The 25828-nt window shown below is 44.4% G+C and overlaps 1 protein-coding gene across 1 annotated transcript in view; it reads right to left on the bottom strand.

The window, feature by feature from the left end:
* Nucleotides 1–8034: 8034 nt before the first annotated feature.
* LOC137546800 (glutamyl-tRNA(Gln) amidotransferase subunit B, mitochondrial-like) overlaps nt 8035–25828 on the bottom strand; it is a 160184-nt gene continuing 142390 nt past the window's right edge. The window contains exons 12-13 of the mRNA XM_068269660.1: nt 16043–16174; nt 8035–8410 (exon numbers count right to left, since the gene is read on the bottom strand). Coding sequence (XP_068125761.1) covers nt 8282–8410; nt 16043–16174 — 261 coding nt within the window. The 3' untranslated portion in view covers nt 8035–8281. The remainder of the gene's footprint in view (nt 8411–16042; nt 16175–25828) is intronic.

Below are 25828 nucleotides of genomic sequence, written 5' to 3'. Positions count from 1 at the left end.
GGAGTGAGGATGGGTGTTGAGGTTATTTGTGGACAGAGGGCTGTGAAGTGTATGAAGCAGGTCAGCAGGGGATGCTTGTCTGGCAGCAGGCTGTGGTCCAGGATTGGGTGATATATCACCAGCTGCAAGTAAGAGTAGGAGGGAGAGAGTAAGCAAATGTGAATGGGATTTAAATGTTTGTGAGGTTTTTGAGCTGCTGGAGGGAGAGAGAGATTTCAGGACAGCTAACAGTTCATGAGAAGCTGAGTAAGGTGAGGAAAGCAGAGCAGGTGAAATTAATATGGCGTGTGGTACACTGGGAGGATGCATATTGCAATGCAACTTGTAGATATTTGCAGACAGGCAGAACATAAGAAAAAGTGCAGTAAACATAGTAATGGTCTCTGATTATAACCAGGAAGTTTCCAACCACTAAACAGTTTATATGAGTATGCAGTTAGTGCAAGCAAACCTGTGTAAATAAAGAAGCAGAGTCTACTTGGCTGTGCAACATATATCCAGCAGTGGCATTTTTAGCAATAGCATTGGAGGAAGTTGTGGATGCAGAGTAGTAGTTTCCAGCAGAGTCCTGTGGCTGTTGAATCCTGTTTGAATTCCTGGGTGAATTTTTAGTAAATTCTTGGTAAGTAGTGAAGCACTTTGTAATAAATGGCACTTAGGAATTAAATGGCACGAGTGACCAAGCTCCAGCACTTAAATAGGTATGATAGCTGCCATGGTGGAATTGGAAGTGATTCTCAATTAGAAATTGGGAAAAACAGTTCAGCTGAGGATGGGTGTGGCTACCAAAAACAGCCCTGACATAAATAATTGGTGGTCACTGGGCTGGAACACAAGGATTCACAACACTGCTGAACTACTTAAATTTATATTAAACAGTCTTAGTAGCAATGTATGCAGCAATCATACCATAAACGTGCAGATGATTGCAGTCACAGATTGTAAAGTAGACTTTTGCAAGGAAGCAGCAATCATACCATAAACGTGCAGATGATTGCAGTCACAGATTGTAAAGGAGACTTTTGCAAGGAAGCAGCAATCATACCATAAATGTGCAGATGATTGCAGTCACAGATTGTAAAGTAGACTTTTGCAAGGAAGCAGCAATCATACTATAAATGTGCAGATGATTGCAGTCACAGATTGTAAAGTAGACATTTGCAAGGAAGCAGCAATCATACCATAAACGTGCAGATGATTGCAGTCACAGATTGTAAAGTAGACTTTTCCAAGGAAGCAGCAATCATACCAAATAGCGCAGATGATTGCAGTCACAGATTGTAAAGTAATATATAAGTAATATATAAGTAGTAAATAGTAGTAAATATCTGGCATTATGTGCCAAACTAATTATCTTAGCAAAAAGAGAGGGGCACCCTGATGGTGGAAACACTGCTATGAAGGACAGCAGCAGGTTTTTGGATAACATTGTATTTGTCCCTGGATTTGGCAGGAGGGCCCAAGTAGTCACTGGCAATAAAGGTTTGGTTCCTTTTTAGAAAGGTCAGTCTGTTCACTGAATTAGTGGACAAACAGGATCACTTCTCTGTGACCATACTGCCTGCCACACTGAATGTCTGTTCAGAAATGACGCTGGAAGGTGGGCATGAAAGGAGTTCCAGCACATAGTCAGCTTGCGAGAGGTGTCAAGTTTTGCAGCCCAATACTCCACTCCTCTGTGCGCATGCTGTCTGATGCACTGAGTGCCCCCAAGTAGACAGCAACCATGCAATGAAGCCGCTGCTCTTGACTTCCAGTTACTGCTGCAGGCTGATCTGAACCATAAAGTTGCCTCATGGCACAAAACAGGTCTCCTGGTCGATTGGTTCTGCTGGGCACAGCACAGCCACTTGCTGGGTGGAATGAATGGGGATAGCTGGGTTTTGAGGTGCTGGAAAAGCCGCTAACAGACGCCTAACGAGGGCCTGCTGCAGCTCACCCATCCTCTCCTCCTGCCGGCTGGAAGGTATAAATTGATCCAGCTTCCCCTTTTAGTGCGGGTCTAAGAGGGAGGCCAACCAATACTTTTCTTTTTCCTTTGTATTTTTTATCCAGGGGTCCCTGTAGAGGCATTTCATCATGTGAGCAGTCATTGGGTAGACCAGAGCCTGCTCCTCCACAGCTCATCTGCTGCTCATCCTGCCTTATAGTGTCACCCCAACCCGAACCACAGATGCCGCACTACCCTGCTCTCCCTCCTCACCATGCTCAGGACCCTCCAGGACATTCTCCATAACATTTAGAATCAGAATCATGTTTATTTCGCCAAGTACAACAAGAGTTGTACCCGGAATTGGTTTTGGCACAAGCAGGGTCGGTAATGGTACAGTCACATAAGAGTGCATACAGTAGATTTTCAGTAGTTACATAGTTATACCGTGCATACAGGTACATACAGATACATACAGTAGGTACATTGCATATACAGGCATAAAACAAAGGCATAGACAGGAAGATACATATAGATGGACCCAGGGGAAGGACCAGGGGGGGTAATCCGCTGCCGTCTATGGCACTCAAAACGCTTCTGCAGCGATATTTTTGAATCAGATGCCCCATGGTCTGACTCCGGGGAAGAGAGAGAGAGGAAAGATAGTAAAAAAAAAAAGGAGAGAAGGTGAAAACAGTGAAGTGAGACTCCTTTGGATTCCAATGTAATCTGGCTGGTTAGTGTCCTGGTCCTGCCTTAACCTCTTCGGCTGTATGTAGCGTGTCCTGGATCATGTGCGTGGGTCTAGCCATGGGTGAGCAGGGCAAACTGCACGGACCCTTCCGAGTATCTCCACTTTATGGCCTAGTATGGTGTGTGTGGAGTAGCCACAAGGCCATAACCCAGGGACAGAGGGGATCAGAGAAACCAGTGACTGCTGTGGTGAGTGACCTTCACCTACCTAGGTGTTAAGTGCAAGCGAGTTCAATGATCCAGTTGGAGAGGGACCGACCTGGCTACCTTCTGGATGGAGCTGGTGAAAACAAGGAGCTGCTGGTTGGCCACAAAAAAGCAAAAAGGCTGGATCCCAGTCGGCCTGGCAGAGGACTCCTGGATGGTGTGGAAAGTTGGCCTGGTGTGTGTTGGCTGCAGTGTGTGCAGGCAGCTGTGGCAGCGATGTCTGGCCTTTCACGGCGGTGGAGCAGCCCCTGTACCTTTGATAGGCGCATCCTGGTTCCCTTGGCAGCAGCAGTGTGGAAGCCACATGGTTCATCCCCGTGTATGCAGGAGGAGGCTCTGTCAGCAGTGAGGGAGAGCCCGGACTCCCGCATGCCATGCTGGATGCACGATGTCCCCAGGCAGCGGCGGTTGACTACTGGAGCTGGGACAGCAGGGACAGGTTCCTCCGGAGCAGTGTTGTTATCTGGCAGTGGCACTGAATAAGAGGAGTTCCTGGCGGCAGCGGCGACGAAGAAGGCAGCGGCGGTGGTGCGGAGCAACTGGGGCCGGTGCTACATGGGTCGTCAGCTGAGCTGACCACGTGGTGAGCCGGACCTCAGCGCAAGTGCCATGGTGTCGGAGCCCGGGGTACTAGAATGTCTATCATCCGCCCGATGGTGTGGCGGAGCTACAGGGAGACCACCAGAGCAGTTTTACCGAGGTTACAATGGGAGAGGAGTGAAAAAAAAAAGTAAAAAAAGAGTAATGTGAGCCGGAACCTTGTGGCCGTGGCTACCTGCCAGGCGCCATCTTTGAAGGTATCCTCATCCTCCACCTGTGGCCATCAACAGGCTACTGAGTGCACCATCCAGGAAGAACACAAGAGGGAGAACATTGCTAAGATTGACTTGCTCACTCCCTACTATCAGTGACTTCACTGAGTTTAGTAATTAGGAAAATTTGCATAATTACTATTAGAAACAAAATTACAAAATATTTTGTGTAATTACGATTACGTTATGACCAAAAATGAAATTACGTTCATTTTCGTAATTAAAGTTAGTTTGTTTCTATAGAAAAGACAAAATTATTAAATTTGGTTTAAACATGAAATTACGGTGAAACGCTAAATTATGAGACGAAAATTATGACTACAGACTTACTAATTAAGATTTTTGTGGCAATTACAGAAATAACATTGTGTGCCCGTAACTACGGAAACACGAAATTAGGAACATTTCGGCTCAACACTAATGTTTGATGCATTACACGGTATGAAATCTAGGCTGCAGATGCTTTATCACAGGGTTTTAGGGATACAACACAAAATAAAGGTGAGGTGGCAACCTGCCATCACTTAACACTCTTCTTTGTTGTACTACTTTTACCAGTCACTCTTGTTTCTGTTCACAAAAACAAAGGCGTATTGTGCCACATTATAGAAAAAGTGTGAAGAGGTAATCGTTTAATTAGAGGCACATGTTTACATCTCAATGTGCCAATATAACAATTTTCCAAGCACTGTTATCACAGCATGCTCCGATAAGAATCAAAGGAAAACATGAATTGATGTTGTGTAGCATCAGCAAAAAATAAAAAAGCAGAAGAAAGGAGAAGTGAGGAGTTTGCCTTTGTAGGCCCCGAAGCCACAGAGAGAATTCAAACACTTCAGCAGCTATTTGTATTACGCTGTTCACAAGTAGCTGTATCAGTTTGTTTCCCTTAAGATAAGCCTAGCCATAGGATGGAGTTAGTACGCACGGACCTGTCAGGTGGTCTGATAAGTAGTTCTGGTAATGGGCCATTCAAAGTGTTCCAATTATTTTGTGTATAAACTTTCGTGCATTGTGCGTTTTGCTTTTTTTCTCAGCCGGAGCTTTTTCACTTAACATCAGACAAAGCAGATATGCTTGCAACAGTGCTGTATATAAAAATGTGAAAAAAGAAAACAAAACATTGTAAGCAGCTTAAAGAGAACCCAAGGTGGGGTTCTTACATCGCAATCTGCATACAGAGGCTGGGTCTGTCTATAGAGCCCAGCCTCTGTTGCTAGTTAGTTTCCTCCAAAGACCTGTTTATTTGTGCTATACGGGCAATTTATAGACTATTTACAGTATACAATCTAAGAGAGGCTACAGGGGGGTCCCTGCATCTGGGACAGATGTATCAAAGCAATTCCAAGGTGTTTTCTACCTATTTTTTACTTATTTAATCACAATTGTAAGAAAGTAGTAATCCACATGTGTTCTGAGAGTAAATAGGGCCTACATCCACATCCAAAACGCAACACGTTAGGGAAGGGAGCTATTTCCATTCAATTTGAATTTGTGGACGCGATGCGGTGCGTAAAAAATCCGGATGGTATGCTGCATTTTTCTGCATGTGGGTGGGATCTGGATGCAAATCACGGCTAATGTAAGTCAATGGGGACGCATATATCCGCATTACAAATGCGGAAATTCGCATGGCGAATGTGGATCTACCCAGCAAGCACATGCAACATATTGTTGCTGGGCAGTTTTCAAATCGCAACGCGTATTTCCACATTAAAAACGTATGCAGATTTCTGTACGCCCTTATAGGCCCTTATACTCTACACTTAGAGGATTCTGCACTAGTTTTGAATGAATTCCCTGTTCCGGGTACAACCCCCTTTGTACTTGGCGAAATAAATGATTCTGGTTTTGCAATATGTTTTGGATTAGCCTCCTGCTCGTTACCACCATTACATTAGCAGCCCATTAAGGTTGCCATAGGATAATCGCCATCTACACAGAATACAACAACCTGCAATTTCACAGCAGCAATTGCATTAATTCTTAGGGTGAGGCTTCCAGTGCTCAACAAACCAGTGATATCCTTGTTAATCACACTCACTGAATGCATATGTCTTCCTACACTGGTCATACACTGGTCGATTTGCCATTAGATCGACCAGCTGACAGATTCCTCTCTGATCGAATCTGATCAGAGAGAGATCGTATGGCTGCCTTTACTGCAAACAGATTGTGAATAGATTTCAGCATGAAATCAATTCACCATCTGTGAAGCTGCCGCTGCCCACCCTGCATACATTACCTGTTCCGGCCGGCGCGAGTCACCCGGTCTCCGCTGTCTTCTTCTCCGCGCTCGGCTCCAGCTTCACTTCACGTCCGGGGAAGTTTAAACAGTAGAGGGCGCTTTACTGTTTAAACTTCCTGTTAGGACAGGAAGAAGTGAAGCCTGCCAGAACCCAGCGGAGAAGGAGCAGCGTTGACAGTGGGGACACGCGCCGGCGGAGCAGGTGATGTATTGCTGCTAGCGTCGGTCGTCGGACATTTCGAACGTTGCCATCGACGCACTCCCGACCCGCCGGCGATCGAGCGAAATCTTTTGCACGGACGGATCGGCAGGAACGATCGATTTTGGACGGAAATCGATCGTTCGGTCAGCGTGTGCCCAACGATTTCACAACAGATTCGATCACAGTGATCGAATCTGCTATATATTGGCGGGAAAATCGTTAGGTATATGGGCCCCTTAACACTTAGTACTCCAGCTGTTATTACTACAGCTGATTTAAAGTTTAATCATGTTCTGATCTGGATGCCATTGATCACAACCTAAACCTGAAACAGTAAATAAGTGCCTGGGTGGAAAGCCTTGTGCAGGCATACATGCTTTTCGCTATTTAAGCTATGTAAGTGCAATACTGGAGCGAGAGTCGTATTCCGCTATGGTGTTCTGTTCTTGTATATTCTTATGGAAAACTGGATTGAAGAGAGGATTTTTTTCTACTGTGAAAATTAAGTTGGCTTTCTATAGTGTAGTGATCGTGCAGTTTACCTGTATTGAGAGCTAGATCCACCTGAGTTTGAGGTGGCAACAATTCGGTGAGCCCCTTCACTGTCGGTGGGGGTGTGTGTTTCTGTCCACATAGCATGCAGTGGTGATCTGGAAGGACGGCTGCACCTTTGGTGTTTGTGTGAAATCTGACTTCACTAGCACAATACAGGATTATGCTATGTCAGTTTATGCTTTTTTTCTAGGTTTATAGCACTGGAGAGCGCAGATGGATTATTGACTCATACTAAACATGAACCAGGAGAGATGAGATTTATACTTACCTGGTGCGCCTTCCAGTCTCCTGTAGTTTGTTATCTCCCTCTCTGTCCCTCTGCCCTATCAGTTCTGCCGTTGTCAGTCCTGGACTACTTCGCAAGCGTGGTCATGCACCTCTGCAATCAAGTTCCCTTTGCTGGGAGCAATTTGCACCTGCACAGCTAGTTTACATTTGTAACTGCACAGGCGCAGAAAACTCCTGGTCATTAAGGCGCAATTGTGAAGGCACACAGCAGTCCCAAATGAGCCAAGTCGCAGACTTTACTGGGGCTAACAGCAAGAGAACGGAGGGGCCGCATGGAAACTGAGGGAGTTGATGGACTACAGGGGCTGGAAGAAGCCAAAGGTAAGTATAAATCCTCTTCTCCTCATGACAGGTACACTTTTGGTTCAGTGAACATCTGTAATGGATTAGCAACAACTGGAGCTAAAATTGATGTAAACAAAAAGTGGTTCATGTGTAATATTTTTTTGTGTGTGTGGACACTCTTAAATCTCTCTTCACTACCATTGCACCTTTTCTGCAAGCTGCTCTCACTTTGCAAGCAACATTCCTTGTATCTATCCCTCTCTATGTACTAAGCCAGTGTTTCTCAAACCTACATGGAATCCACCTAGCTGAGACACTAATTACCCCAGCTGTGCATAAGTGAGGTTGTCTGCAAAACATGCACCATTGGGGAGTCCACGAGGAGAGGTTTGAGAAACACTGTACTAAGCCATCGAGAAAGTTTCTCCAGAGAAAGCAGACAAGCACATCCTTTGTGCTATATCCGTCCTTAGAAAAAGCACGGTATGTGAGGGAATGTAACATCAATTTAGTTCCATCTTTTCAGCCTTTCACATGATTTGTGATAGGATGCTATCTGTGACTAGATGATTATAGGCCAGCAAACACAAGCTGGGTTGGTTGTCAGCGCATCGTGCTTGCACCCTGGTATAGCTCTTGTCAAAATACAATATGAAGAGACTCTTAGCAGACTAATGTGTAGCTGGGATGACACCAAAGGACAATCTGCGGTTTACTTTTATAACAGAAAATACAGTTTAATATAAATAAGACTGTACATATCACATTCCTCGGCATAACAATAATGTATACTTGTACCATCATATGAAAAATAAATAGCATGGGGTTATTGTAAGCCTTATATGAACGACTGTGACACTCACACTGATAGTTTCTCCCTGTATTCCAGGCTTGTGATAGGAGGCCAAATTCATAAAATGATCAGTATGTGACTTTCTTTCACATTTATCCTCGGCAACAGCTAAGCTAGAAAAATGACATTTTAGCTTCCCAATACAAAGTTATGATAGCACTTTTTCTTCAAGTATGGCCTTTACAAGGACTGGATCTGCCCGCCCTTTCGAAGTCTTCTGTACTAAGCCGATCAGCTTATTCACAACCTTAAGGTTGCCTTTTTGTATGGCAGCAACCTAAAAGAAAATCAGCGGGAAGAAAAGAAAACATCAGTGATAGCAAATAGCAATATAAACACTGATTCAGGAAATATTTGGTGGAGAAAAATTTTGGATTATTTTGTTTATCATATTTGCTTATCCTACTTTTATGAATAACCCTTTGGGAACGCATATAAATATGCCCATTAACAATCCAATTTTCCGATCAATCGACCGTCCAATCCAATCATTGAAGTATGAGAGGATTCACCACCGGGAGACTTGGGCGCAGGATACGGCTTATCCTGCTGCTGCACAAGTTGCGGCGACGTTAATTACTATTCCCCCTCTGGGTAGACGTGGATGGTGGGAGATTATGTAATTCGTCTTCTAGCTATTACTGGAGGCCGAATTACAGTGTTTTAAAAGTAACTTCAGCTCAGTCTTCTGACGGCGCCAAAGTTACTCACTGTGCGCCACTATAGCCTTAATTCCTATTACGGTCTATTATGGCGCCGGCTGCGCCCAAGTCTCCTGCGCTGGATTGCGAGTGTTCGCAATTGTTGCGGCTGATGGAAAACAATCATTCCAACATTTGGATAGATAGAACGATAGTGTGTTGATCAGCACATTTACGCCACCCAATACGTTGATCATATGATCAAACGTTCAGGAGATTGAATGTTTGGGAAACTGTACCGTAATGGCTACATTTACACAATGAAAGGAAACACTGATGAATGTTTTCGAAAGCAATGGAAAAAAGTGGATTGGTCAGGACCTATGATACAATTCAACCGCTGCAAAATAATTGTATTTTTGTATATTACCGGTAACCACAGGCTTTCTAGCTCTTGTGAACAACATTTCCCAGCATAACCAGGAAAGTTGGTGGTCTTACACTGCTGCTGCTGAGCTGAACATTGAGGTACAGCACTGAGCTGCTTTCCTGCACAGCACTCATCTGTTAGTTAGCACTTCATTTCAGTCATACTGTGCAAGCAAGCTTGACAGCTGGACTGGCACTTCTGTAATTTGTGCAATTATAATTACTACTCACATGTACTATTTTGACAGTTCAATGAACTATTTTGAACTATTTTCATTACTTTGCATACTTCATTTCTAGAAAATGCTCCAGCTACATGCAAATCTTAAAGCTTAAAATGGATCCGAGATGAACTTTTACTCATTGCATAATTGTGTTCCTTTCCTATAGTTTATAGGGCATATCTCAAGCCAAAATCCTTTTTTTGTTTTTGTTTTAATACTCTAATTCCCTATAAACTAAATAAGCCGCACCCACAGTTTTCAGAGAGCCTTGGCAGTAGCAAGGGCTCATAGGAGCTCAGTCTGGGCAGGAGGAGGGGGAGGTATTACTAGCCAGAGATTTCAGAGGCAGAGGGGAGGAGGAGGGGGGATTAGGTTTTTTCAGTCTGAGTGCTGATGGTGTAGATAAGCCTGCCTCTGTGTAATGTTTACAAACAACATGGCTGCTGTCATTGTATCACAGGAAGAAATAATCATAATTCTAATAAAGCAGTATGCAGACAGATTTGCTGTTTAAACCATCTAAACTGTACATAAGATATATAAACAAGCTACTTGTTATAGTTAGTTTTTCATCTTGGATCCGCTTTAAAGGGAAATCCACTTATTATTCTAATCTGTAACAAAACTTTTTAAACTTAGTCATTCTGAAAGGATACCCGAAGTGAAAATAAACGAATGAAATAAACAATTGTATCTACCCTCTTCCTCCTACAAATGACTTTTTAAGACATTTCAAAGTTGTATTTAATATTAAAATCTACTTTTTGTGTTTTTACTGATTTATTGTTTTTGCTCAATGACACATTCATTGAAGTATGCCAGAGCTAAAATGTATAAACTATTGACCCTTTTTATCTCTTTCCTCCTCTCAGAAGCCATTTTCTGATAGGAAGGTGTTTTATAGTTGGAATTTCTAATCAGTGAGGGTCACACAGTAGTCTGACCAAGTCCTGACTGACAGGAAATGCCACTAACATACCTGATGTTTATCTCTTTCAGGTAGAGAAAGAAAACAAAGAATGCAGCATAGTTATTTGTGTGCTAGGCACTGTACATACACATGTCTATCCCATCATGTCACCTGGGGTATCCTTTACATTTTTACTTATCAATATTTCACATTTGCCTTTAGAAGCCAGCATATGTAGCTACAGTGCATACGCTGATGAAACTGATATAAGGCTGCTGTGGGATAAATTTGAAAAATATTTGTTTGCTCCTTTCACTCTCCATTGACAAGCGCTATTGAAGCCTATTGATAGTAATGTAACCTCCTCCCTCCCAGATGTCTGAGTAGCGAGTCAGGGAAAAGAGGAGCGGAGGACACCAATTACAGTGCCTTTGAGGGCTATGGCTAGATAACTAGGATCACATGGCCTACAAAGCTGAGGTGAGTATGGAGCAAATATTAATTCATGAGAACCTATAGAATTGGGCTTTAAAGTGTACCTGAGGCGAGGTATGATAAAGAAATGTGACACTTACCCTAAAAGATGGAAGGCTCTGGATCCTCAAGAGGCTGCCCAAGTCCTGCTGCCCCCCACAGTTGCCGCACGCAGACCCCCAGAACATATCCAACAAGAGCCTGTTGGATATGTTACACTGCCACGCTCCTTTTTCTGCACAAGTGCGGCTGTACTGCCTAGCTCTATTGAGCCGCTCCTAAAGAAGCTGCTCTGGCTTACTGCCCAGGTGCAGTACAGCAATGCTTGTGCATTCACATGAGCGTGGATGTGATCTTCAAGTGGGTCCATGGTGGCAATCGTGGGAGCCAGGAGGACGAATGAAGCCTCTGAATTTTCATCTTAGGCAAGTATCTCAATTTTTCCCTTAGGTTTGTCCTGGGCTCTATTTGGGCTGGTCGTACACTGTTTAAAGTGGAATGAAACCCAGCATGTCTACTTTGCTCTAATAGATTATTTACAGCATATTATATACAACCAGCATTTTGTTTTTACTAGAACTACATTCAAAGGGTTAACACAGGTTTTAGAAGCTTCCCTGCCTGCAGAGCTGGGTGCTTCAGAACTTTACATAATGTTATCTTGTGTTTAATTGTATCAAGTGAGAATTGTAAACAAAGCCTTCTCTCACACTGCCTGGCCCCCTGAACAAAGTCAGACAAGCATAAATGCTTTCTGATGCTTTCTGATTAAGTCAAAGGATGAATAAAGCAGTTATAAATAAAATCAGCTCTCAGAGTAAAATAAGTGTACTTTAGGAACATATAATTTCTAAATGAATAATAATACTTATACACAAAAGCAAATCTGCTAATTGTATGGCATATAAAAAGTAGGAAAACATGTTTAGATTGAATATTATGTCAGGGTTTTATAGTGATTTAATCCTTCATTGGTCAATAAACAACCAATTACAAACAGTTCTTTGAACGATTGGAAGTTGACCCATACTACATACAGCAGTCTAATTTAAACAGCATTTGTATCCTAATCTGATCATATCAGTAAAATCTGCAAACTCTACATGCTTCTACTTACTGAAATAACTGATCATATTCGATTGAAATTTTTGGTCCTGCACGATTCACTCTTTCAATCCATCAAAGCATCAATATCGATAATAAGTTGTTATTCGATTTTGAGTGCAGCGATAGTTTTCAGGCAGATTCCATCAAATGACAGAAGCTGACTTAAATTGATCTTTCTAGTTGAACAGCTTATGGCATCTTTTATAGACTGTTTACACAAAAGACTCTGCTGCTCTGTTTGTATTGCTATCTGAAGTATGGAGAAGCACAGCATCCTAAAAAGCCTCTATCACTTGTGATGTTATCTCCCCACCTCTTCCTCCCAGCCCTGCACCTGACAGCTTTGCAGGACTCTTGTGTTTGAAGCAAAATCACAAAAGAAAACACACTGATTGTTCTGAGATCTCTAAAGCATAAGCAATCCCTGATGCATAAATTGCTCAAGTATTCCAGAAGAACTATTGCAATGTTTATGTGTTGGCATCAAACACATAAGACCTGGAAGGCTATATGACTAAACTAAATTCTCAACTCTGTGTATGTGTTACTAGCTCACTGCTTTTCCCACAAGTCTACCAAGTTTGCACAATAGTGTTCCTACACAATATTTACTTTACATTATTATTATTATTGATTTATAAAGCGGCAACATATTCCGTGGCACTGTACAAAGTAAGAAACAAATATGGGGTACATAATAATACAGACAATGGTGTACACCAATATACAAGATACTTTACATAATTAGTGACAAAACACAAAAATGATACAAACTACAGAATTGGTAATGACAGCGATAAAAGTAAGATGATAAATAAAATGTATAATGATTTCCAAGACACAAAAGGGGAGAGAGCCGTGCCCTTGTGAGCTTACAATCTACAATCATTACAGCCCTCTAAGGATGATTTTTCCTCCTCCTACAACCATGGGACTAATCAAGTTATTTAAAGCGGACCTAAACTCAGAACTTCCTCTCTGCTCTAAAAGATAAGCAACAGCATAACCACCTTTAAAGACAAACATTTCTTTGTTAGAGCTGATACAAATCCTGCAATAAATCTGCTGTTTCTACTTTCTGCTTTCATGGAAGCAGACATATTGTTAAAGTGGATCCGAGACAAACTTTTATGTTCTTCATTTTTGTGCCCCTTACATATAGTTCCTGGGGCATTCTTCCCCCCAAATGCTTATTTTTAATACAATAATAGACTCTAAAGTAATAAACTATAGGAGTCCCTCCCCCAACTCCTCAGCGTTCAGTCCCATGCTGCTATTAATCATGGGAGCTGAGCCTGGCGAGGAGGAACATCTAATTTACATTTGCCTGCCTCACTGTGCGCTGATTGGTGGAGGTGCACAGTGGGGCTGGAGTGGAGGCAGGAAGCCGATGGGCGAGGAGGGGGCCATGGGCAGCGCGCACTTGTATTTAGGTGGGCGGCCGATTCTCAACTGTCTCCCTCACCCGCCGCCGCTACTCAGACCACATGTCACAGTGAGTGCGAAACGATGCGCCGCTATGACAGGACAGCGGGTCGCCTATCAGCGCGCATACAGGCAGTCTTCCTGTATGCGCGCTGATAGGCAACCCGCTGTCCTGTCATAGCGGCGCAGCGTGTCGCACTGACATGCGGTCTGTGTAGTAGAGGGACAGGGAGACAGTTACAGGGGAAGTGGCCGCCAAAGGTAAGATGATCGGTGCCCCCCCCCCTGGGGTGGGGGGTAGGGCCGGGGAAGACACCATGCTACCTATACTGACTGTGGCAACTATACTAGCTGGGTAAACTATACTGGGGCCAACTATGCTATATATACTGGGGGGCAACAATGCTTACTATACTGACTGGGGCCAACTATACTATCTGTACTGGGGGACAGCGATACTAGCTATGCTGGGGAAACTATACTAGCTATACTGACTTTGGCAACTATACTGGGGCCAACTATACTATATACTCTGCACATTGATCAGATGCAAGGGGGTGGAGAGGGGAGTGGAGTTCACAGGCTGAGGGGTGGAGATACAGAGTGTAAGAATCTATACGTTGGTTGCTTTTGGCAACAACACTACACCTTCGTTAAGCACCATACCTCAGGAAGTGTGATAACTTGACTATCATCACAGCATACAGCATAGGAGATAGGACTTCGTAGACGTTGTCAAAGTTCAAGAGTTTATTTGTAAAGCAAATATACAGATATGTTCAGGCTGCAGCTATAAATTGTGACCATGTGACACACAACGTAGGAACAACATGGATAAGTGATTGCATGTGTCCGAACTGCAGCATTACAGCACGCCTGCACATGCGCAAAAGACCACGACCCACCCACAGGTTGTGATCTTAAGGAGGGGACAGCGGCAGCCTGGAAAAGAGCAGAACTTCGGCGTGAGACCTGATAGACTTCTAGTGGCTGGAAGAAGCCCCAGGTCAGTAACACTTCTTTCTTAGTTCACCTTATGTATCCTTTAACGACTTCAGCCTTTAGTGTTTTTTTCACCTTATCTATCCGAGCAATTTTCACCTCCCATTCATTCACCAATAACTTTATCGCTAATTATCACAATGAAATAATCGATATCTTTTTTTCCTGCCACCAATCAAGCTTTCTTTGGGTGGTACATTTTGCTAAGAAATATTTTATACTAAATGCATTTTAACGGGAATATTAAGAGAAAATGGGAAAAATTCATGATTTGTCAGTTTTTGGCCGTTATAGCTTTAAAATAATACATGCTACCATAAATAAAACCCACGTAATTTATTTGCCCATATGTCCCTATCACATTGTATGGCACCAATATTTTATTTGGAAATAAAGGTGCATTTTTTCAGTTTTGCGTCCATCACTATTTACAAGCTTATAATGTAAAAAATATTAGTAACAAATATACGGGTTGCCGCATTACGCACGCGTAGATTAAGCGGCAATGCGTATTTTTGTACGCGTTGCGGTCCGCAACAGCGCTAATTGCAGTAGGGAATGCGTCCAACAATGCGCATGTCGGCCGACCAACTGGTGAGTCGTCAAAAACGAAACTAAGTGACAGTGGGGGACCGGAGGATTCCAGAGCGGCTCCGAGGGCACAGGTCTGCTGCAGGGGGCTGGTAATAGCCCCAGGTATGTGAAACTCTTTACCCCCATTCAGTTAAGGTTCCCTTTAAATGTAAAAATGTCTATTCATTTTAATAAAAATGTATGTAGATGTAGTTTTACTATTTGGCCACAAGATGGCCACAGTCAATTTTTGGCTTCCTGTAAGCGTACTTACGGGAAGTGAAGAGAGGATGTGTAACAGAACAATCGCAGCTTCTCCATAAAAGCCAGCGATGGTTCTAAGGGACTTAGATCAATGAGTGGGAACTGCTTTCCCATTCATTGATCTCTGGGCTAATGTGCGACCCACGCACCCCGGCGGTTCCGGCCCTGTGAACCCCGGCGGCTCCGTTTTTCATGGACGTAGCGCCTACGTCCAGCATGCATATTTGGACGTAGGCGCTACGTCCTGAAGGCTAAAGTGGATAAAGTGGACCTGAACTCTTGCACAGGACAGAAAAAAAAACAGAGAAATGCACCGTTTGTATTTAGTGTTCAGCATGTTTAATTCCCCCTCATTTGTGTCTAATCACAAGTTGTATTTGATCTCTTCCCTGTGTCACATGACTGGCAATGGCAGAAATGGCAGATAAGCTCATTTGAAAGCTCAGGCTGTTAACAATTTGTCTGCTTCCATGAACCAGGAAGTAGAAACAGCACAGATTTATTTTAGGATTTGTATCAGCTGTAACAAAGAAATGTTTTTTGTCTAAAGGTTATTATGCTGTTGTGTATATTTTAGTTCAGGTCTGCTTTAAGAAGGTATGTGTAGTGTTAGGTGTAGGATTTACAGTAGGGGTTATATTAGCAACTAGCCTTAGTAGGATATCTTCAGTATATATTGCCTGTTGCCTTTTACATATATATATATATATATATATATATATATATATATATATATATATATATATATATATGCCAAATAAGTCTGTATTGCAATCTCAATATATTTTTGTTGTGGATACAGACATTTTCAGTTTGCAAATCATAACGTTTCATCATAGGAGAAAAGCAATATTCATTACCGCTTCTGTGTGCTCATCTACTATCTTCTGGCAGATCTCCTCTGTTTGTCCCCTGTCCATTAGGCCTAGGTGTTTCTCCTTCACAATCTGTGCTGGGCTCTCATTTCCTCCCTTGCAGAGCTCCTGGAACACCTGCAGACCAGTACAAGAAAAAAGACATTAAATGAAGCTATAATCCTCTCGGGCTTTTCCCGACTGATGCTGATTTGATTAAAGTGAGATCGCAGATTTTCCACTTTGCTGTATTTCTAATGCATGATCTAACAATTGCCCTTGTACTAATGAGACGGCTGAAGAGGCTTGATAACGTAATTAAGTTTCAGATTAAATGAAGAAAAAAATCATAATTGCTTTTAGCATCAACAACTTACAATGAACTTGAACTACAGATTAATACATACAAAAAGCAGTAAAAGTTCTCCAGATTCACTGGCCAGAAAGGTGCAACCGTAATGATGTTGTTATTTCACACAGAAACAAGGGGCATGTTAAAAGGGTTATCATTATTGTCGGGAGTGTGTTTTAAAGCTCAGAGCTCATTTGTACAGTTTACAGCTCTCTCCACACCTTCAATCACTGTGATCAACATCCAGTTCTCTTCATAGCGTCAATAATACTTCCAAACACTGTCAAAGAAGTGGGAGCGAGAGGATGAAAAAAAAACAACAACAAAAAACAACACCACAGTGTTCACAGGGAAGGAAGGCATCATGCGTCGATTAGATTTAGATCAGGTTACAACCTCTTTTTTAGTGTTTATTTTTTCAAGTACAGTCTCAGATGCCATGTTATAGGGGTCGTCATTGGAGAAATAAAAGGTTACCTCAAATTAGGTGAGCTGGTTCATTGCATGTAGTCCCTTCCTGTTTTTGCGCCTCTTATCAGTTGCTGCTTTGAGGTCGACTGAATCCCTTAAAGTCCATAGTGCCTATGAACTTTAAGGGACTCAGCTGACCTCTGATGTGTCAGATGGAAGTCGTTCAAAACTAATGATGAACGACTGATTGACCAATTTTAATTAAAGAATTTGGAAGTCAACAACCAAAAAAATAATAAGCGATTGTTCTTGGTCACAATCAGCCCAGGTGGACAGTTTCGGCTGACAAAATCTATCATAATCAAAAGTGTGTACAGGAATCAGTAGATTACAAATGATGTACCTGCGAAGTGCAGCTGCATGAAACGTGTAGTTTTTGGATTTGTGTGTAAATGATGAGATGATTAGTCGGTAGTTTACAGTGATGTGTGCATGCGTTATTGCCAACAACATATTGCTAAAAACTCGGTCTTCCATACCGTAGTTCATTTGGAACGACTTCCATATGATATGTGTATGAATGTTTAGAAAGCGCTAGACAAAGGCTGCTTCTCAATAGTAGTCCAAAGATACAGTAGAAATGCACCATTCTGCAAAATGATATGAAGCCCTTCAAGCATGTACAGTAAAAGCTGCTTGACACTCTTTCATACGGAAGGCTGAACTGTGCGCTTGTCTGGCAGTTTAGCTATCCATCGAGAGCCTTTCAGCTGCAATGTAATTTGTAACCCCATGCATGGCAGCATTCGACACATTGCGGTTACCCAGAAGTGGGGAAAAATGCATTATGTTGCATCTGAGTACATCCATGCCTAGATGTTACACAGTGTCTTGGCCTTCTCCACACTGTCCATGCTAAATGCTACCAAGAAGCTGCCATGGGAGCAGCTAACAGGTGTCAAATTCTAGCTCTTCTTAACTATTAGCAAGATAAAAACTAAGTTGATTACGGTAAACATAGTTTTTAGAATTGTAGATCTAACAAGCATGAAAAACATACATAGGGCCCTTTTCCACCAGCGCGTTTGCGCTGGCTGAATCGCAAAACCGCAAACCGCTAGCGATTTTACAATCGCTACGGTTTGCTTTTTAACATAGGAATCGCGGTAGGTCATTTCCACTACCGCGATTCGCTTTTGTCGGGGACGCGAACGCGTGGCGGAGCGATAATTGCCGCGATTTTGCTATGCAGTGCATAGCATAGCAAAATCGCGGCCGCAAACGTCGGGGGAATCGCCGGTTTTGCGATTCAGCAATCGCTAGCGTTCAGCGTGAACGCTAGCGATTGCCGGTGGAAAAGGGCCCATACACTGTTTTCCTTAAATGGAACCTGAAACTGTATCATTCCTCTTGCAGCACTGTGCAATAGCAACAAAAAAGCAGATTCCAAATGTATTCAGACATGCAGGCATTCCGATTGCATAGCTCTTATTTACTTATACTCCCTATACTGTCATAAAATAATTTCCCAGAAAGTCCAGAGGCTTCCTGGATTCTTCTACAGCCCATTGTTCCACCATAGGCTCCCTCTATATCTGTTCAACAACATTTGGAGAATAGGTTTCTACTGGCTGTGAGCACGACTGAGCGCATCTGGTCTGGACTGGACATACCCGAGTAAGGTCTGTACATGCCCAGTAGAACATAGAGCTCATGCATGGAAGAAAAATGCTGTGCATTAGCACCTTACTGGGCATAAGCAGACCTTACTCACACATGCCCACAGATGCTCTGGCCAGCAGTGGAGAAGATAAAGAGGAATCCTGCCCTGGAAAGGTGGACTGCCTAAGGATCCAGAGGTTTCCAACTACTACTAAGGTAAGTATCTTAATTTTTTTCACCCTCCCCACTTCAGGTTTGCTTTAATGTTTGGCTCTCCAAATGCTGTAAAACAGACAGCATTATAATGGCTTCCTATTAATGCAGCATATTCATCTTCCAGCTAATATAATATCGTATCTGTGTCACTGATCATAGCAATTAAAGAGAACCCGAGGTGTGTTTAAAGAATGTTATCTGCATACAGAGGCTGGATCTGCCTATACAGCCCAGCCTCTGTTGCTATCCCAAACCCCCCTAAGGTCCCCCTGCACTCTGCAATCCCTCATAAATCACAGCCGTGCTGTGAGGCTGTGTTTACATCTGTAGTGTCAGTCTCAGCTGCTCCCCCGCCTCCTGCATTACTCCGGTCCCTGCCCCCCTCCCTTCCCTCCAATCAGCAGGGAGGGAAGGGATGCAGGCGGGGACCGGAGTTCTGCAGGAGGCAGGGAGAGCAGCAGACTGACAATATAGAGATAAACACAGCCAGCTCTGACAAGCTATTTGTCAGCAGCGTGGCTGTGATTTATGAGGGATTGCAGAGTGTAGGGGGACCTTAGGGGGGTTTGGGATAGCAACAGAGGCTGGGCTGTATAGGCAGATCCAGCCTCTGTATGCAGATAATATTCTTCAAACCCACCTCGGGTTCTCTTTAAAGGTCATATTTTCCCTCAAAAAAAGAAAAACAGACATAGAAGACTGAAGCTAAAAATGAAAAATAAACCAAATCATTGTGATTTAAACAGCAGGTAATGCTGTACACCTGCAATAAACAACTAACGTATTGTAATGTGCATGCTGAAAAAAAGACCATAAATGGGAAATGATTTGACTTGCAGATAAACCTTACAATAATAAATTAAAATGCAATCTCAAGGCAGCTAGCTGCCACAATATCAGCATTACTAAGACAGGAAACGTATAGAAACAACTGGACCTATAAATACATGCTAAATGAAATGTATCTCACAAAACTGTCACTGTGGTGCTAGACAGGACTTTGTGCATACATGGTGTGACAGGGTGTCACAGGATCTGATAGGAAAAGTGTAACATTGGCCCTTATCCAATTAACATTTCTATTGCCTTTTCACTCAGGAGATAATGTTTCCCCTTAAAAGTTCTACAAAATAAGTATAAAGGTGCCCATACACTCGTCAGATTGGCAGCAGACAGATAAGAAATGCATCTGATGATCTATCTGATGCGTTTTTAGAACATTTTTTACCAGTATAGAATTCCAATAGATTTCAGTTTGAAATCTGTTGAAATTCGATCTGATGGCATTTTTTTGCCATCAGATTTCCATTAAGGCCAATGCAAACTGATAAGCAATCTCATCAGATCGACCTAAATTTTCCACCCTGCAAGTTCGATGGAAATCCATCGAAATCGATCGAAATCGGCCGTCGATCGGTCGATTGGCCAACCGATTTGCGATCGATCGATCGACCGCGATCGATCGGTCGGCCAGAAAATCGGCTGAGTGTATGGGCTGCTTAAATGTAATATCAAACTTATCTTGAGTAATTCCTTGCTTGATGGGCACTTTACAGTAATTTTATTGGTAAGGTGTGAAAGTATCTCCTGGGAGAATACTAAGGAGAAACATTTATAGGATATGAGTCTATGTGTAAATTTTACCTAATATCTGCCGTGTTATGCGATAGGCTCCAAGAAAAGACTAAGTTGTCTTTTTTTTATTGTGATTTTAGAAAATAATACCAGTACAGTGTCCTGAAGCTGGTAAGGGAAAAGCTGGGTGGGTTTCAAAGGCTGTCTGGATTTTTCTACCTCTGGATAGTAGGTATGACTTTAGTTGTTTTTCCATCAGACAGTGCTACAGATGGAAGATGTTTAATTTCTCATTTGTTCATTGCTTTTGGCAAAATGACAAACTGCCGGTAGCAGCTTTTTCTTTTTATAACCATGGTATCCTACTATCCTGCATTCCTACATCTTCCACACTGTCTACTGGTGGTATGTGGAGCCAAAATTAAGATATCCTAAAAAAAAAAAAAAGTCCAAATCATATTTTCTGAACCTAGAAATAGCAATGAAGTGCTGATCAACTCTGGAAGCCTTATAGAATACTCTTGAAGCTATGTAATTCCATTTAAGTCAGGTTTCCAGATTTCTGAATGGCAAACAAATGACTAGTAACCTAATTTCTATAACAGAGCAACAACAATGAATACGATGGGGTCTGTACATAGTAGATGACTTTTATAAATTTCCAGGTAGCAGTTCAGAGCACAAGTGAGCACATTAGCTAAGACAATAGCTTCCTGTGTCTTATCTGTGCCAGGGTCTGGGTTGTTTTGTACTGTTCTGTGTAGTGGCAAGTAGTGCCAAAGGAAGAGATTATCCTTGCTATTAGATAAGAGTAGTGCACCACATGGTTTGGAGGAAGACTGACCGCTTGATTATAAGGACATTAAAAAATGTCTTGGGCTGAGAAGGTCATGCAGAGGACACCAAGTGTCTACTGTATGAAAGCTGGTCATAATTTTCCCCAGCTTGGATTTACTGCTTAACCTTTTCCAAATTAAACTAACTCAAATCTACACCGTTTACGTCCTGTTCTCTATACCTGGGCATAGATTTTAACTCCTCACTGCCATGTGGTTCTACCAATGTTGTGTTTGCGTCGCTCTGGTGCTGCTGCTCAGCTGTCTACCAAACAGTCGAGCTCTGTACACCAGTCAGGAGCCAATTTCATTGGGTCATGGCCCTGTGATCACTGTGGGCCAATCACAAATCACAATTTTGTGAAAAAAAAGTCTCTGGTCCTTAAGGTGTTAGGAGACATTTGGTCCTGAAAGGATTGCGATTTCAATGTTATGGCTCTGATAGCTGCATTTGGAACTTTGCAGGACCAGAAAACTTTTGAATAGAGGGTGATCATTTTGTTTAACAAACGGTAAGTTACTCGGTATTGGCCTTAACTTCCTAAATCACTAACCAACATATTTATGACTCCACCTTTGATACCCCACATTTCCCTTCATCCTCCCACTTCAATTCCTTATGTAGCAAACTGTTATCTGTGAGTCATTTTTATTTTCCCATATTTACAACCTTGCATTTAGAATGTGTTCTTCCATCACAGAGCATGAAAGTTAAGTAAATGTGCTCAGGAACTGACTAAAGGAATCACTCCTGAAACAAACAAAAGCATATAAATTGTACAACACAGACCTATCAACTTGCAAAAAGTAGAAAAAGGGACAACTTTTTATGCAATAACATTTGAAGGGGAGAAACAACCCAGCCACATCCCAATCAAGCAAAGCATAAATAATTAATGAGGAATAGGCAAATTCATTTTTCAATTCACACTGGCCCTCTCTTTCATTGCTACATTTCTTTTAATTTTAGCATTAGGAGGTAAGCAATTCAATTATTTAAATGCTGGGATTAACTAAAAAGCATGCTATGTCTGTGATGATTCTTATTTTTCCAGTTCACAATACATACAAAGAGAAACTTAACACACTATTAACACAATTGTTTAGTAGATAATTACATTCATTCATAAAGAATTGTTATCAAACTTAAAAAGGATAACTGTGGCCAAACACACAGATATTTAGTTATTAACCAATTATGGACCGTCGCAGTACAAATCTACGTCGGGCGGGTGGCACTGCGGTTCTGACCGGACGTAAGCTCTATGTCCCATTCACCGCTCGCCCCCGCCCGTTCCCACCGCTTTCTACCCGCCACAATGTGCTGCCCTGCCGTCACTATGACGGCAGAGCACTGTGAGCCGGGCAGGAGCCGCTTTCATTGGCTCCTGGCCCTGTCATTACTATAAGCCAATCCCATTGGCTTACATTGAGTGACAGGGTCAGGAGTCAATGAAAGCGGCTCCTGACCGGCGCACGGCGCTCTGCCGTCATAGCAGGGCCGAGCCTGGGCGGGTGCTGCGGGTGCAAGGCACCCAGGCGCCTGCCTCTGAGAGGCGCCGCCCGGCCGCCGCTCTCCCCCTGTGGCCGCCGCTCGCTCGCTCGCTCCCTTCCTCCCTCTAGCCGCCGGCGCTGCATCAGACCTCGATCAGGCGGGCGGGCGCTAGGACCTAGCACGCCGCACTGATATGCGGAAGTGACATCACTTCCGCATATAGAGCGGGTGCGCCTGGCGCCTTCTTACTGGTCGGGTCGCCCGCTGATTGAGGTCTGAAGCTGCTGCAAGGTGAGGAGGGAGCGGCGGCGGCAGAGGCAGCAGCGGCGGGAGGGGAGGGTGGGGTGCGCTCCTGTCACTACCTAAACGGGGACCCTATACCCCCTGGCTACCTATCCTGGGCACATATTACCCCCTGGCTACCTATCCTGGGCACATATACCCCCTGGCTACCTATCCTGGGCACATATACCCCCTGGCTACCTATCCTGGGCACATATACCCCCTGGCTACCTATCCTGGGCACATATACCCCCTGGCTACCTATCCTGGGCACATATTACCCCCTGGCTACCTATCCTGGGCACATATTACCCCCTGGCTACCTATCCTGGGCACATATTACCCCCTGGCTACCTATCCTGGGCACATATTACCCCCTGGCTACCTATCCTGGGCACATATTACCCCCTGGCTACCTATCCTGGGCACATATTACCCCCTGGCTACCTATCCTGGGCACATATACCCCCTGGCTACCTATCCTGGGCACATATACCCCCTGGCTACCTATCCTGGGCACATATACCCCCTGGCTACCTATCCTGGGCACATATACCCCCTGGCTACCTATCCTGGGCACATATACCCCCTGGCTACCTATCCTGGGCACATATACCCCCTGGCTACCTATCCTGGGCACATATACCCCCTGGCTACCTATCCTGGGCACATATACCCCCTGGCTACCTATCCTGGGCACATATACCCCCTGGCTACCTATCCTGGGCACATATACCCCCTGGCTACCTATCCTGGGCACATATACCCCCTGGCTACCTATCCTGGGCACATATACCCCCTGGCTACCTATCCTGGGCACATATACCCCCTGGCTACCTATCCTGGGCACATATACCCCCTGGCTACCTATCCTGGGCACATATACCCCCTGGCTACCTATCCTGGGCACATATACCCCCTGGCTACCTATCCTGGGCACATATACCCCCTGGCTACCTATCCTGGGCACATATTACCCCCTGGCTACCTATCCTGGGCACATATTACCCCCTGGCTACCTATCCTGGGCACATATTACCCCCTGGCTACCTATCCTGGGCACATATTACCCCCTGGCTACCTATCCTGGGCACATATTACCCCCTGGCTACCTATCCTGGGCACATATTACCCCCTGGCTACCTATCCTGGGCACATATTACCCCCTGGCTACCTATCCTGGGCACATATTACCCTCTGGCTACCTATCCTGGGCACATATTACCCCCTGGCTACCTATCCTGGGCACATATTACCCTCTGGCTACCTATCCTGGGCACATAATACCCCCTGGCTACCTATCCTGGGCACATATACCCCCTGGCTACCTATCCTGGGCACATATACCCCCTGGCTACCTATCCTGGGCACATATACCCCCTGGCTACCTATCCTGGGCACATATACCCCCTGGCTACCTATCCTGGGCACATATACCCCCTGGCTACCTATCCTGGGCACATATACCCCCTGGCTACCTATCCTGGGCACATATACCCCCTGGCTACCTATCCTGGGCACATATACCCCCTGGCTACCTATCCTGGGCACATATACCCCCTGGCTACCTATCCTGGGCACATATACCCCCTGGCTACCTATCCTGGGCACATATACCCCCTGGCTACCTATCCTGGGCACATATACCCCCTGGCTACCTATCCTGGGCACATATACCCCCTGGCTACCTATCCTGGGCACATATACCCCCTGGCTACCTATCCTGGGCACATATACCCCCTGGCTACCTATCCTGGGCACATATACCCCCTGGCTACCTATCCTGGGCACATATACCCCCTGGCTACCTATCCTGGGCACATATACCCCCTGGCTACCTATCCTGGGCACATATTACCCCCTGGCTACCTATCCTGGGCACATATTACCCCCTGGCTACCTATCCTGGGCACATATTACCCCCTGGCTACCTATCCTGGGCACATATTACCCCCTGGCTACCTATCCTGGGCACATATTACCCCCTGGCTACCTATCCTGGGCACATATTACCCTCTGGCTACCTATCCTGGGCACATATTACCCTCTGGCTACCTATCCTGGGCACATATTACCCTCTGGCTACCTATCCTGGGCACATATACCCCCTGGCTACCTATCCTGGGCACATATACCCCCTGGCTACCTATCCTGGGCACATATACCCCCTGGCTACCTATCCTGGGCACATATACCCCCTGGCTACCTATCCTGGGCACATATACCCCCTGGCTACCTATCCTGGGCACATATACCCCCTGGCTACCTATCCTGGGCACATATACCCCCTGGCTACCTATCCTGGGCACATATACCCCCTGGCTACCTATCCTGGGCACATATACCCCCTGGCTACCTATCCTGGGCACATATACCCCCTGGCTACCTATCCTGGGCACATATACCCCCTGGCTACCTATCCTGGGCACATATACCCCCTGGCTACCTATCCTGGGCACATATACCCCCTGGCTACCTATCCTGGGCACATATACCCCCTGGCTACCTATCCTGGGCACATATACCCCCTGGCTACCTATCCTGGGCACATATACCCCCTGGCTACCTATCCTGGGCACATATACCCCCTGGCTACCTATCCTGGGCACATATTACCCCCTGGCTACCTATCCTGGGCACATATACCCCCTGGCTACCTATCCTGGGCACATATTACCCCCTGGCTACCTATCCTGGGCACATATTACCCCCTGGCTACCTATCCTGGGCACATATTACCCCCTGGCTACCTATCCTGGGCACATATTACCCCCTGGCTACCTATCCTGGGCACATAATACCCCCTGGCTACCTATCCTGGGCACATAATACCCCCTGGCTACCTATCCTGGGCACATATACCCCCTGGCTACCTATCCTGGGCACATATACCCCCTGGCTACCTATCCCGGGCACATATACCCCCTGGCTACCTATCCCGGGCACATATACCCCCTGGCTAC

Source organism: Hyperolius riggenbachi, chromosome 1, assembly GCF_040937935.1.
Source record: "Hyperolius riggenbachi isolate aHypRig1 chromosome 1, aHypRig1.pri, whole genome shotgun sequence".
Classification (NCBI taxonomy): Eukaryota; Metazoa; Chordata; class Amphibia; order Anura; family Hyperoliidae; genus Hyperolius; species Hyperolius riggenbachi.
Note: the sequence above shows the minus strand (reverse complement) of the source record. Positions and strands in the feature narration are given on the sequence as shown.